This window comes from Alligator mississippiensis, chromosome 3, assembly GCF_030867095.1.
Source record: "Alligator mississippiensis isolate rAllMis1 chromosome 3, rAllMis1, whole genome shotgun sequence".
NCBI lineage: Eukaryota > Metazoa > Chordata > Crocodylia > Alligatoridae > Alligator > Alligator mississippiensis.
Window position 1 is genome coordinate 166,259,651 of NC_081826.1, and position 13,723 is coordinate 166,273,373.

Consider the following 13,723-nt stretch of genomic DNA (forward strand, 5'->3'; position numbering starts at 1 on the left):
GAGAAAGACTGTGGAGAGGGAGGGTCAGAGGTTTGGATCATGAGGGTGCATCTAATTTATTAATCTAGTTATTCTATTAATCTATATAAGGCCAGTCACCATAGTATCTAGGCTACCTGAAATGAAGGTCAACTCTGAACCAGAAAGTTATCTCTTACCACCTATCTGAGGCAGAAAGCCTTTGGTAGAAATGGAGTCTGCTTCAGCCACGAGATAGATGAATGGGACATGCTGACACAGACCATGGTATGCATTCTGGGAAAAGACTTAATTTGGTGACAAATCATCATTTGAGTGGATGAAAAAGCCAAGACAGCCAGGTGTTATTTGGTTCCTGGAACTTATATGTTTAAGCTACTGCATCTTTTAGGAAGCTAGGGCACAAATCCTAACCAGCCAGCTGCGTGAGCTTTCTTTAAGAGAGAAGATAGCCCTTCTTTGGGAAGGTTGTAATAGTGCCAGATGCAGCCTGCTTGCCAGGAAGAAAATATATCCATGCTAGTACTTCACTGTACACATCTAGCCTTTGTGAGCCACATTCTCTTTGACCAGTAAAATCATTTCTTTATATATGACATTTTGGACTAAATCTGGAGAAACGGTAGATGGCTGGAGTTGACCTAGATTTTTCCAGGGCAGAGGACAGGATGTGACACTTTATTGTTATGCTTATTGTTAAGTACCATTTTGGCACTGTTGACAGAGGGGGGTAGGGGTTCGCGAGGGGACTGTGTCAAGTGCAGGAGAACTCGGAGGGGAATCCTGCTTCCAATATGCATGGTTGGAGCATAAGCTATATTGTTTGAAGTACATCCCCCTGCCACCACACCATTAAAGGCAGTGCCTAGGGCTCATGCTGCAGTCGCCCAGCTCTAGTTACACTACTGAGTACTGGCAGCCTGTACTAAGGTACACGAGGGCCTGGGTAAGTTGTTGTTTTACTTGTAACACTGGCTGATGTCAGTTTAGCTACAGCACAGGGTTATTCCAAGATGGGGAAGCCTTGGAGGAATCCGTGTTAACATCAATGGACATTTGTTCAGATCCAACTCTCAGTTTCAGCAGCACAGAAGACTGACTTCAGTAGGGTTGCATGGGCATAACTGAGGCTCTGGTCTATTTAGTAAATACCTGCAGCAGTCACCATGGTGATGTTTCTGTGTAGAGGCCCTGGATGCACTAGGGAGGTGCCTGTGACCCTAATTACAAAGTAACAGAGCATGTCACAGAAAAAACAAAAAATTCAGAGCATGAACAAACAAGCACCAACTGTTTGCTTTATTCCCAACATGGCTGGGAAACAGCAGTCAGCAATTAGCTGTTGACATACTTGAGCTGAGGAAGCACAGATCTAGAGCACAGCTGATGTATGGACGGCCTCATGCAGTCAAAAATCATGACATTTAAAAAAAATAGTGATGCAAGGTCTTATGTTGAAGCCTCACTGTACAACCACAAGGGCCAGAAACTTAGCCTTTTAGTAAATGGGATTGTTACATAAGCACAATAATCCAAAAGCCAAACTTTAAAAGAAACCAGTATTGCATGACTAAATCACCAGAGCTGGTATCTTCACATTGGCAAGCCAGGTAGCATAAGCCTCATTTACACACAGAGCTCAGGAATGTCTGTACCTAGGGGCGGGAGCTGGGGGTGGAGCTGAAACCAGAGGAAAAGTTTACTTTGAACCAACTAGCTGAAATAACCACATTTTGAAAATGAGATGCAATTGGGACTGAAAAGAAGCATTTTTGCCCCCAACCTTTTTAGACTCAGGTTACCCCTTGTTAGACCCCAGGCATCCCTCAAAAAATGCCAGCTCTTAGCTTTCACTCATTTTTTGATCATGGAAAAATAATAGGGCAATTCTTTCTGTTGCAAAGGGCTCAGAAAGACCGCAATAGGTAAGATGCCTTTGACACTATGGATTCCTATTTGAAATCTCTGGGTTGATTTGTGAATTGTGTGTAGCCATTTGCACACCGAACAGTGCTAATATTGTATGGCACTCTTAGAAGGATTTTGCAATACCTCAGTAGAGAATCGCTGCTCTAGTTCCTTCTCTGTTTTTTCCCCAGTAGCGGGCACTTTCATTATTGTCTAGAGTACATGGAGCTTTTGGTTCATGCTGCTTTATGGTTAAAATGCATTAAACCCATTCAGTTTTACATTTTGTCTTACAAGTTTCTTGCTGTTCCCTATCACAGAAATCTAGGTTTTACAGGGGAAAAAATCCAAACACGATAGTACAATTTCAAATAGCCATTTTGAAAACTTAACTCTAAATGAATATCTGTTTTTTTCATGGCAGTCGTTGCTCTGAGTTCTTCACGCCCCCCTCCCCTACAATCATGTGGCACATGGCACAGAAGAAAGCCCGTCTGATTATTTCTTGAAAGATCACATTTTCATACTTCATAGCTATAGCTTTTCATTATAACATTAGGCTCTGGTCAATATTATCCTCTTGCTTCTTATCTTTCTAGCTGCTTGCACGCTTGTGCAATGAAAGCAGTATAAAGAAAGGAAGAAAATCCTGTCTGGCAGAATGAATTCCTCTTCTTGCTACCAACTGCTGATCAAGGAAAGAAATGAAATGAGTGATGATATACTGTGACAAAAGATGGCACAAAGGATAAGACAAGCCAACTTGTTAGGATCTTACAGATCTACAGTCAAATACTCCCTGAGGCCCCATAACCATGCCTCAGTTTTCCTGTAAAACAGGCGCTATAAGACATGATGTTGTTCCATAGTGGCTACCTCAGAAATTGAGCTCTATAATAGTCACAATGGAGCCTGGAAGTTCTTTAATATTCAAGCAATGGGCTATCAAGCCTGCCAAGGATCAGAGGCATCTTGCATGACACATGCATTTGGCAGCCCTGTTGTGCCTGCCTGTAACCCAGCTGCATTCAGCTATGTGTGGTTAGACAACTGCTTTCACAGTTCCCAGCTCAGTGACTATCCTCCTCTCTACCCTTGTGTCAGCACCAGGCTAATGTGGAACCCCAAGGAAAGAGCCAGGAGCTATAGGGTGCAACAAGGAGCAGGAGAGATTGGGGAGATGTAGGCTGGAAGGGAAATGTAATGTGGGGTGAGCACTGGGACACCAACAAGCAACACAAAATAAAGGATGGTTGTACATATGCTCAACAACCTTACAGACCCCAGGCTACCTCTGCCTTTTAATATCTGCCTCCTCAACTAAGCTTCCCAGGGATCTCCTCTCTTCTCCCTGAGATCTCCTCTCACCCAATACAACATACACCCTCACCAAAAACCATCTTCTAGACTCTCTTCTCTAAAGACCCCCTGACTCCCTCCTATGCCATAGTCCCTGCTAGGTTCCCCAGGATCCCCATGTGTCTCTACTTCCCCCTGAGTCTCTTTACTTCTGCTGGGAATAGGTTTGCATTTCCTTCCACAGTTACTGCTATTGGCTGGGGGGTCTACGAGGAGGAATTCAGTGACCTTGGCTCACCTTTGAAAGGTGTCATACATGCAGCTGCATGTAATGTGGCAACTCACTTGAACCTGCAGATAGCTTAGACACAGGTGCAGGATCATATGATCCACCTAGGTCAGTATTATGCCACTAGCAGTGGCCAGTGCCAGATGCTTCAGAGGAAGGTGCAAGAAACTCTGGTCCATTATAGAATAATCTCCTTCCCAAGATAAATTTCCTTCTGACCCACACTAATAAGAGGCTGACTGATTTCACTTAGCCTTCCAAACCTCTTAATTTTTAAATAATGCATGTTTAACCAATATTTTCTTTAACAACTCTGGATAGTCCCACACTTGTGTTTCATATAGACACAGAAAATTAGGGTTGGAAGGGACCTCAGGAGGTCATCTAGTCCAATGCCCATTTCCTGGCTTGGCAGAGTCTCGTGCAGGTAAGATGGGAGTTACAGACACAGCACACCTGAAGTTTTAACAGGTGAAAAACTGCTTCTTGTGGGGCAAAAGAAGGGTGCTGGTCCTAGATGCAGGAGATATGCACCTGTCCCTAGTTTCACATGGGTAATCATTAGCCAGTTACAGTCTGATCCCCTACTTTGCTGTCATTAGTGTGTCTCCATATTTTAGAAAAGCTAGTGTTTACAGGGGTCTTCCTTTCCCAAAACACACATACTTGTGGAACAGCATTGGCATGAAAAGAATGGCTGTGTTCGTTTCCTTGGGAAAGTAACTTGAACACCTTATCTTTGCATGTCCTTGAATCTGGGATTTGCTCTGTATATAGAAATGAGTACTTCCCCTCTACACAGGTTTTATATAGTTACACTGGATATAAGCTATCTATTTTCATTTTACTCCTGGTTATTATAGCTATACATATTTGCATCATACAGCTAAGAATGTCCTTTGCCAATTGGTACTTTTAACATTCAGCAAGTCACTCCACTAATTCTATCTGGCCAACTCTATATAAAACTTGAAGCTCAAATTAGAATAAGGTTACACTTTGCAAGGCTGGTACCTTGCTAAGAAAAACCAGGCTGTGATATTAGACACTGTGGCTGATATTCTGAAAAGATATTCTTCTGGACACTGATGCTGTGCTTGTCTCTCTTTTTAGTAAGATTTACAATGAAAAAATCATGCCTTTATAATTAAAAAATCATGAGTCAAGAGCCCCATCCCAGTCATGAGATTGGTTTTGCCATTGTGAGATTTTTATAAAAATGTTATGTTTTGAGTTGATGTCAAATTGTCTTCTCATTTTTGAGGCATTTATGATGCACTTGAGTGACACTTTCAAATATTTCCCTTTAGTCTTGATGATAGAAATGTCCTTTTCTTTAAATAAAAAAAGAAAACTGAGAGATTCACATATTCACTTGTCTCCAGGAGACGGAGATTTTGGAACAATACAAAATATTACAAGACTCATGATACAATAATGAGTTGGAAACACTTGGCTTTTACTCAGCAATTTTACAGTAAATGAAACTGCACAATGTTGTTGACCATTCATAGTATTATCAATGGATAATCACCAGATGCCTTTTTCTTAATAACCATACAATGATTCTACCCATCTTTTTGACTGGCCTTTTACTTTGCTGTGCACATGCACCTACCTAATTTCCAGCCCATTTCCAGGAAGCATAATCAGAAGTGAGTGAGAAAGGCAGTAGGAAGAAGTGGTGGCATCTCACCTCATTTTTGGTAATGGTGTTTTGCTGTTGCTTGTGATTATTGCAGTATAAATAAACATTAAGAATTAGTAAGAACCATGAAGTACAAAGTTGCAATAATGGATTTCACTGGATTCAATGAGTACTTATCAACTGTGCAATGGAGTGGAAAAAGTATACATATCAGTGGTGATCGGTGGGTTGTGTTTTATGTATAAAGGTTGGAAACTTCCATATAGCTTTTAATGATCCATACATAATCAGAGTGTATCTTTGTGAGAAGAATCATAGATCAGACTTCGTAAAAAAGCAATTTGTTTTCTAAGATGGGATCCATTTCTGTCATGTTAACTATGGAGACTGTGCCTCTCTTGTCAATTTCTGGTCTGGGTCATGGCATGAGATTAGTCGCTGTATTCAATTCAGTGTGCTAGTCAGAGCAAAGTGTGTCAATGGAATATATGTATGTATTTTTCAGACATGGTATTTGGAGAATTATTGGGATTTCACACGGAATAATTTGAAATGTCATAAGGTAAAATTGTTATAGCTAGAGACCTACCCAAATTGAGGAGGCAGGTGGCTGATTTCATGGGTAGATGGGGTGGCCGATTTCATGGGGTTATCGTGGCAGTGCCCCCCACACCTCCAATTGGCTAACGGGCCCTGATAGCCCAACCCCTCACTGCTGATTGCTTGAGAGAGCTGTCTGTCATGTGGCCCCGCCTTTCACCACTGATTGGTGGAAAGGGGCAGGGCCACACAACAGGCCAGTCAGCAGTGAGGGGCAACTATCTTGGCTGCTCCCTTTTGTGCTAGCAGCCCCTTCCCTCCTTCCCCCCCGCCAGCTGTGTGGCTGGGCTGCAGTGGCCATGAGGACTGCTGGCTCCCACTGGAGAGCCAGCATTTAATTTTTAGTAAGTTTTTATTTTTTTGCTGGATTTTGTGGACATTGCCCAATTTCACAGAAATGAGTATGTTTCTCATTACAGCTTTTATTTGCATGCATGTATATAGATATATATACACCCAATATATACAAACTGTGTGTATATGTATGTGTATTTTTGCGCACACAAACACAGAGGCAGGGGGAGGGAAGGTCATATGTGTGTGTGTGTGTGTGTGACCTTTTATTTTTCTTAATAAATGTGCATTCACTTTACATTTACAAAGAAACACAAGCAGTGATCCAATGATAATACTGAGAATGGTTAGTAATATATATATGAAGAGTTTATATATGACCTATCCTCTGCCCACAACCCTCAAAATTGAACACCAAGTCTCACTGCCTCTCCTGACCCTGCTCAGTCTAATTTCTTCAGTGAATGTGGCTGATGGGAACCTATAGGACTGTATTTAGTGGCATGGATTGTGAGTGTTTGCACACAAGTTTGCCTGCTTGCAGAGAGCAACATGGATGGCAAGCATAAGTGCTTTTCTGAAGGTTAGTAAAGAAAGCCAGGAATTTGAAGAAATCCTCTGTAAAGAGTAAGCATGCTGCAAATCCAGCACTGAGGCAATGAGGAGGTTGTATAGACACCCCCATTTTCCCCAGCTGTCTCAAAATCTGTTACTGATGTGCTTTGGAAGAGTGATATGTGGGGGTAAAGTCCCTTAGTGTCCTCATCACCTTATTGTCAGCTTTGGAGCATGGAGAACATAAACAGCTGGGCAAGGCACAGTTTTTGGCAGCAGTCTCAAGAGTACCATGGAGATCTGCCCTTAGTTTCTAACAGACATCTAACAAAGAGGGCCCTTGTGTTGCAACTTGTCATGATTGTATCCCAAATCTCATATTGTTGATAGTGTTAGGGCTCAGACAGCAGTGTAGCTCCCTGATGTAACTGGGAATGGTTTGCAGGAAATGTTCTGAGTTACAACAGTCCTCCAGACCAAACAGAATTTCACTCTTAGGTCCAGGGGGGAGGGGAATCTAGCTGTTGGTTGTGAGCCTGCAGCCAGTTTCTCTGGCCCCTCTTCCTTCCCAGCCTGTCCCTGTTTCAGAATGGGAGGGGGGAAAGGCAGCAGAGGGAGCTTGTTCTAGGTGTTAACCAGCTGGGGCTGAAGGGCAGGGTGGGTGAATTGGAGTCACCTTAGAGGGCTCAAATCTATCCACCCCAACCCCTAGTGTGGGCTGAAAACCCCCCAGACCAAACTTCTTCGGCTCCCTTTCCCCCCTCCCTCTCTTAAAACAGTGACAGGCTGGCAGGCAGCGCAGACAGAAGTTACAGAAGATGCTGTTTTGAAATTACTTCATCTGAACCCTCATGTACAAGGGTTCAGATTTTCATCTGATCTGCCATTTTTAAGTGGGCTGCAGCCGTACACTTGTGCTTGGTCACAACTATAGACCACTTTCTGTGGCCAGATTGGGCAAAAATTGTCACTTCTGTTTGTGCCCTTATTGCTTAAATCTACAGCTCCTGGGTTTATGTAATTATAGGAGGCTTTCCCTTTCACTTATTTTTTAAAATTGAGTTTCTAGGATTGAAACAAGAATCCATGAGCCCATGCAATCTTGAGAACCAGAAGACAACTAAAAAGAGTACCCACATTATTTTTCTTTAAAACTCATGACTTTAAAGAAATCTATCAGGATTTTGGGGGGTTTGACTCCATTATTTTGAATCTTCTGGGTTGGTGAAGTTGTAGGCCTGATTTCCAGAAGTGCTGACCACCCACCAAGTTAATGGGAGAGTGCCAGAGTACTTGGCAGTTTTGAAAAACCAGGCCATTTCTTCCAGATTCTGTATATGGCCTTAGGAGCTAACTTTAGGCAGCCCGTCTCTAAAATCTTGGCCATTCTGCATGTTGCAGAAGATGTAGAATACTCCTGAAAATAAATGGCACTCTAATATTATTGTTTTATAGTTCCCTCCCATCCTGTAGAATTACTGATATACAGAATACCTAAACAGGTTATTTCCAAATTGGCAGTAGTGAAAATGGCATCTCAAAGTAAAGGGAAAAATGAGAAATTCTCTGGACAGGGGTCTGGCTAATGAAATGTGGTAGTAGCTGTTTATATTTGAAGTACTGGCCTTAACTTAAGGTCATATGTGAAAAGACATTTGGAGGTTCCATCCTTTTCCTTCAACATACACCTCAAATAACTTTTATGCTGTTTGACACAATTCAGCATAGTTGGCAAGCTCTCTTCCATGGGGAAGTCCAGGACAGAATAATAAAGGTGTTAGAGATTAAAATTGGGCCATACTAGGGAAACTGGTAAGGAGTCCTCACACCATTAGAGAAATATGTAAATGAGTATACAACTGCAGGGGAAAATGAAAAATAACCCCAAACCCATGGTTTTACTAGATTAACCATGGTGATGGTTCTGTTGTGGGGTGTAGTTATTGTGGCAGTGGTGGAGATGTGTTGGCAGGTTTTATATTTCTGTCCCAGCATGGTTTGGATCTATTTGGTGTGCTTGAGGCCATAGGAAGTTTGCTTCTACTGATGAGGTTGGTGAGGTTGAGTGCCTGTTTAAAGGCTAGGATGGGTGGTTCTGGAAAGATCTCTTTAAGAACTGGGTCTTTTTCTAGTATGTGTTGCAACTGTTCGAGGGTTTTCCATATAAGTTCCAGGGAAGAAATGTAAAACCTGCTAACACATCTCTACCACTCTTATTCCTGGATCTTATACCTGCACCTCCAGAAATGTAATATATCTCATCCAGTGCACAGAATGACCTGATGGAAACTACATAGCAAAAAACAAACAACTGCATACCAGAAACAATACATGCCAAAAATCTATTAAAGACAAAAATACCCAATTACCGGGGGCGGGGAGGCACTTCTCACAAGGCAATCACTCTCTCTCCAATCTCTCAAATCTAATCCTCAAAGGGAATTTACAAAACATCTTTAGTAGATGAGCCTAGAAACTTCACTTCATAAATGTACTAGATACAAAATAATCATAGACTAAATATTGACATTGGATTTATGGCATATTACAACCGACCTGCCATTTGGTAATGTGAGGTAAGCTCTCTACATTTTACCAGCTACATTTTACCACTGGTCAAAAGTTTCATTGACCTGCATTTTGCATATTGGCTTAAGCTTCTATTTCACCTAGGAGAGTACACAAACAATAGCAGACTTTCTATGCCTAAAGGGTATTTGTGCCTGAAAGCTTGTAAAGAACAATTTTTCCAACTATTTAGCTAGTCTAATAAAAGATATCACATTTACCCAAAGAACCTTGTCTGCCTATGTCCTCAGACCAACTTGGCTATAATCAACATGCCTGAAACATATAAAATAAAAGCACATTTATTAGGGAGTTTGGGAACAAAGCTTGGTGTGCTGGCCTGATCTGTGGCTGGACAGATTTAATTTCTCATTAATATGAGTAAGAAATTCAGTTTTTTCCATTTTATTAAATAACAAGGGAAGACAAGGTCTAACAGTCACAAACTGCTGGAAGACCGTTTTAGACTGGACATAAGGAAAAACTTCTTTACTGTCTGAGTCTCCAGAGTCTGGAACAGACTCCCCCCAGAAGTGGTGCAAGCACCTACTCTGGACACATTCAAGAAGCATTTGGATGATTATCTTGCTGACGTCATTTGACCACAGCTGACTTTCTGCCCCTCGGGCAGGGGGCTGGACCCGATGATCTCGCGATGTCCCTCCCAGCCCTAATGTCTATGAAATAGATGAATTAGGAGACAGCTTCTTTAGCACCTCCAGTTTGGCAAATTTTAATGTAGATCCTATTACTTACAGCGTGGGATCTCCACTTGGATGTCATAATCCTTAAGGCAATTGTAAACTGCTGCTGGGGATCACAATTTGTTGCTAAATGCAAATGGGGGGTTATACTCAGGCTAGATGGAAGGATCTGAAAGAGGTAGATGGGGTAGTTCCCAGTGTGGGAGTGGCTGAAAAGTGCTTTGGTTAGAGGAGAGTTAAGAGTAGATTTTCCCCTTGTTATTGAAGATCGTGCATGTGGAATTTTCTCTCTCTCTCTCTCATTCTCTGTAACTTAGCAGAAGCAGGAAAAGGGACAAAATTAACAGTTTTAGGGTGCAACTACATGAGACATTTTACTGAAGATTATATTACTGTGTAGTAAGCATCATGCTTACACATGCAGATGCTTACTGAACAGTAATTTGCTCTAATCACGAGTATATCTGCTACCTGTAAATACAAGGAGAAAATGTACTCGTGAGTAATTACTGCTCAGTACAGCATGTGTAGGTAGCCGACCAGGAGCAAATTTGCTCCCGGTCAGTTGGGCAGCTGGGGTGGGAGATTGCTCCCTATCCCCAGAAGCTGCCTGCTGCTGGGGTGGGCTCTGACACCAGAGCTCGAGCAAGGACATTGTCCCCCTGCTCCTGCAGTAGGGAGCTCCCAGACCCAGCTCTGCAACTGCAGACTGGGGCTGGGAGCTCTCTGCACAGGGAGAGTTCCCCACCCAGCCTGGAGCTGGCTGGGACCAGCCCCTGACCAGGACAATTCCTGGCCAGCCCAGGCTGCATGGGGAAGTCTGCATGTGCTGCCTGGACATGGCTGGGGACTGCCCTGTTTCAGACATTCTGCTTCCACCTCGCCGCACATGTATACGCCTGCCCAGCGTGCTTTTACTGTAGAGGAATTAACTCTAGAGTAAACCCACCCTGCAGCCTTTGCATGTGTAGACACACCCTTGGAGACTGTAGTCCTGCATTTAACTATGGATCACACATAGCATGGGGACAGGATGTGCAAATTTCTGCACCAATACAGAAGATAAAACACATTCCTGACTTGACAAAGTGGGAGCATTCCCATTTACATCAGGACTGCAGGGGAGATGCAAGTTAGTTACCTAACCTAGTAGGTCTGTGACTTCCCTGGATACTATGCACTTCCTCTAGTGATGGAGTCCATTGTGTACCGAGAGGTAGTTAACATTATACATTATTTGTTATGATGTTGATAATGAGGCTGGTTGCCTAAATGGAAGGTAAGCCCTTTGAAAATTCTGTGTGCGTGTATATACATATATATTTTATGTATTTATATAGGTAAGCAGCTGCTGGGGTAGTTCTCAGAGGCTCCAGTCGGAGATACGCTGTGTGAGACACTGAATAAACACTCATCAAACCCAGAATAAACTGGATAAATAAAGTGGGTAAACTGAATAAATATATATCAAATCCTTTTTGTAAGGGTTTGACATGTATTTATTCACTAGGCTGCTGGATTTCTTTGAGGGTGTCAATAAGCATGTGGACAAGGGGGACCCAGTTGACATAATGTATACTGACTTTCAAAAGGCATTTAACAAGGTCCCTCACTGAAGGCTTTTAAAAAAACTGCACTGCCACAGGACTGGAGGGAAGGTTCTTTTGTGGCTTGAGAAATAGTTAAGAAGGAGGAAGCAAACAGTAGGACTCAATAGTCATTTTTCAAGATGGAGGCAGGTCAAAAGTGGGGTCCCAGAAGGAGCTGTGCTGGGCCCTATTTTGTTCAACATTTTCATCAAGGATCTGGAAATGGGGATGCACAGTGAAATCTCCAGGTTTGCAGATGGTGCCATATTATTCTGAGTGGTCAAGTGCTAAGCTGATGGGAGACAAGCTGCAGAAAGATCTGATCACATTAAGTGAGTGGGCAAACAAGTGGCAAATGAACTTCAATGTCAACAAGTGCAAGGTAATGCACTGGAGGAAAAATAATCTGAATTGTACATACACGACGTTGGGTTCTGATTAGCTATTACACCTCAGAAAAGGGACCTTTGAGTCATTGTAGATAGTCCTTTAAAATAGTACAATGTGCAGAAGCAACCGAAAAAGATAATAAAGTGTTCATTGAGAAGGGAACTGAAAACAAAATGGGGAATCATCATACCATTATATAACCCACGGTGCGCCTATACTGTGTGCAGTCCTGATCCTTACATCTCAAAAAGGATGTAGTAGAATTAGAAAAGGTACAGAGACTCCTCCCTCGGTCCTATATTGTTAATGGCATTTGAATGATTTCTGCAGGTCTCTTGCATGACTGCTTAAAATAAGTTTCACTCTTCATAGACAGGAGGTGAGGTCATTCAGCATGGGCATCGTAGCTTGCCATGTAATAGTAAAATTATCATACTTTTAGTTCTATGCATTCATTATCTCACTGCATCAAATGCTGCCGTCTGCTTGCTGCACTCTGTGCTCTTCACTGAAGTCAATTGGAGTTGTGCACAAAAGTCTGAAAGCAAAATTTGGCCTTTAATGCTCAGCATATATGGTACCTTCTTGCCTCTTAGAGACTTTATCCCCATGATCTTCATCTCCTTCACTGGAGCATCTGTGCTATGTTTTTATTTATTGTAGAGCTGGGGCTATTATCTATTATAAGATTTATTGAAGAGGAAACACATGCATGTCAGAACAGTGTCTGAGTCTCAGCTTTAAATAGTCACTTAACTAGTACCTTTGTCTTCTTAACAGTTTATGCCAGAATCCTGAAGGCTCCTGAATCCCACAATGTCACCTTTGGGTCTGTGGTGACTCTGCGGTGCACAGCTACAGGCATTCCAATTCCCACTGTCACATGGCTTGAAAATGGAAAAGCTGTAAGTGTCTTCTTTATGCACTTACGTATGGTCTAATAAAGTCTAGTACCAAGCGGAAGCAGTCTACTGTCTCAAACATAAGGCTGGGTGCCAGGATCTGTGGGTTCCATTCCTGTCTTATTAAATGACTTACTGTTCAACCGTAGGGAAATCTTAACCTTCCTGCATCTCCCTTTCCCTTCTGTAAAATGAGGATAATACTCATACAATGTTACCTGCTTCACTTTGGTGTTGTGTGAATTCCTCTTTTAATGTCTCCTGGAGTCCTTCAGAACTAAAGGAGTTGGTACTTGAGTGGTTTTTTCCTCACACACCTACAATCCCTTTTATGTTATCTTTGGTAGCAGCAGTAAAAGGTAGAAGATCTTCAGGGGAACACTATGCAGGGAAGGAGAAGGATTTGTTATTCTTTCTCTTCTCTTTTTTTCTCAGTATCTGGACTTGGGGCTATGCTATATCCATTAGGTGGCCTAGCTTCTGTTTCGTTGAAAGTCACACTCTTTCTGCATTAAAGTTTTGGACAATATTGCACAACTGTTTTTTATAGCTAGGCTTAATACTGTTTGGCAGAGGGAAAGTACATCTTTCTGGTTGCTGACACTGTTGGTGATGAGCACCCTGTAACTGCCTACAAGGTTTGATAGCATTCCTGTTCTTCTGGGGAAGTGGTAACAGAGGTAAAGGCTTTGTAAGTTGGTTGCCAATGGGAAAGAAGTTGGTAGTATGTCGTATGTTGGCAACGTTTTTGGGCCAAGTGCCAAAAACCCCTTCATCCTGGACTTTGAAGATGTTGGCGTGCCAGGTGCAGATGGTGGAGGAGCCGCAAGGGGCCCAATCCTTGCCCCTTTTCCGCTGTGCTCCCCAAGGCATGCGTGTAGCCACTGCCAGCAATGAGCCAGGCAGGGACTCTGGACTCAGGTGCAACTGCTTGCAGCCTTGTGGCTGCCTGCTGCAAGCAGCCCAGGCTCTGAGCAAGCCCCTGCCACCCACCACGG

General features: G+C 42.6%; 1 protein-coding gene across 1 annotated transcript in view; it reads left to right on the forward strand.

The window, feature by feature from the left end:
• The window catches only part of MUSK (muscle associated receptor tyrosine kinase), an 88,889-nt gene that overhangs the window by 27,016 nt on the left and 48,150 nt on the right, over positions 1–13,723 (forward strand). Inside the window, exon 6 of the mRNA XM_006270630.4 lies at positions 12,604–12,728. Coding sequence (XP_006270692.1) covers positions 12,604–12,728 — 125 coding nt within the window. The remainder of the gene's footprint in view (positions 1–12,603; positions 12,729–13,723) is intronic.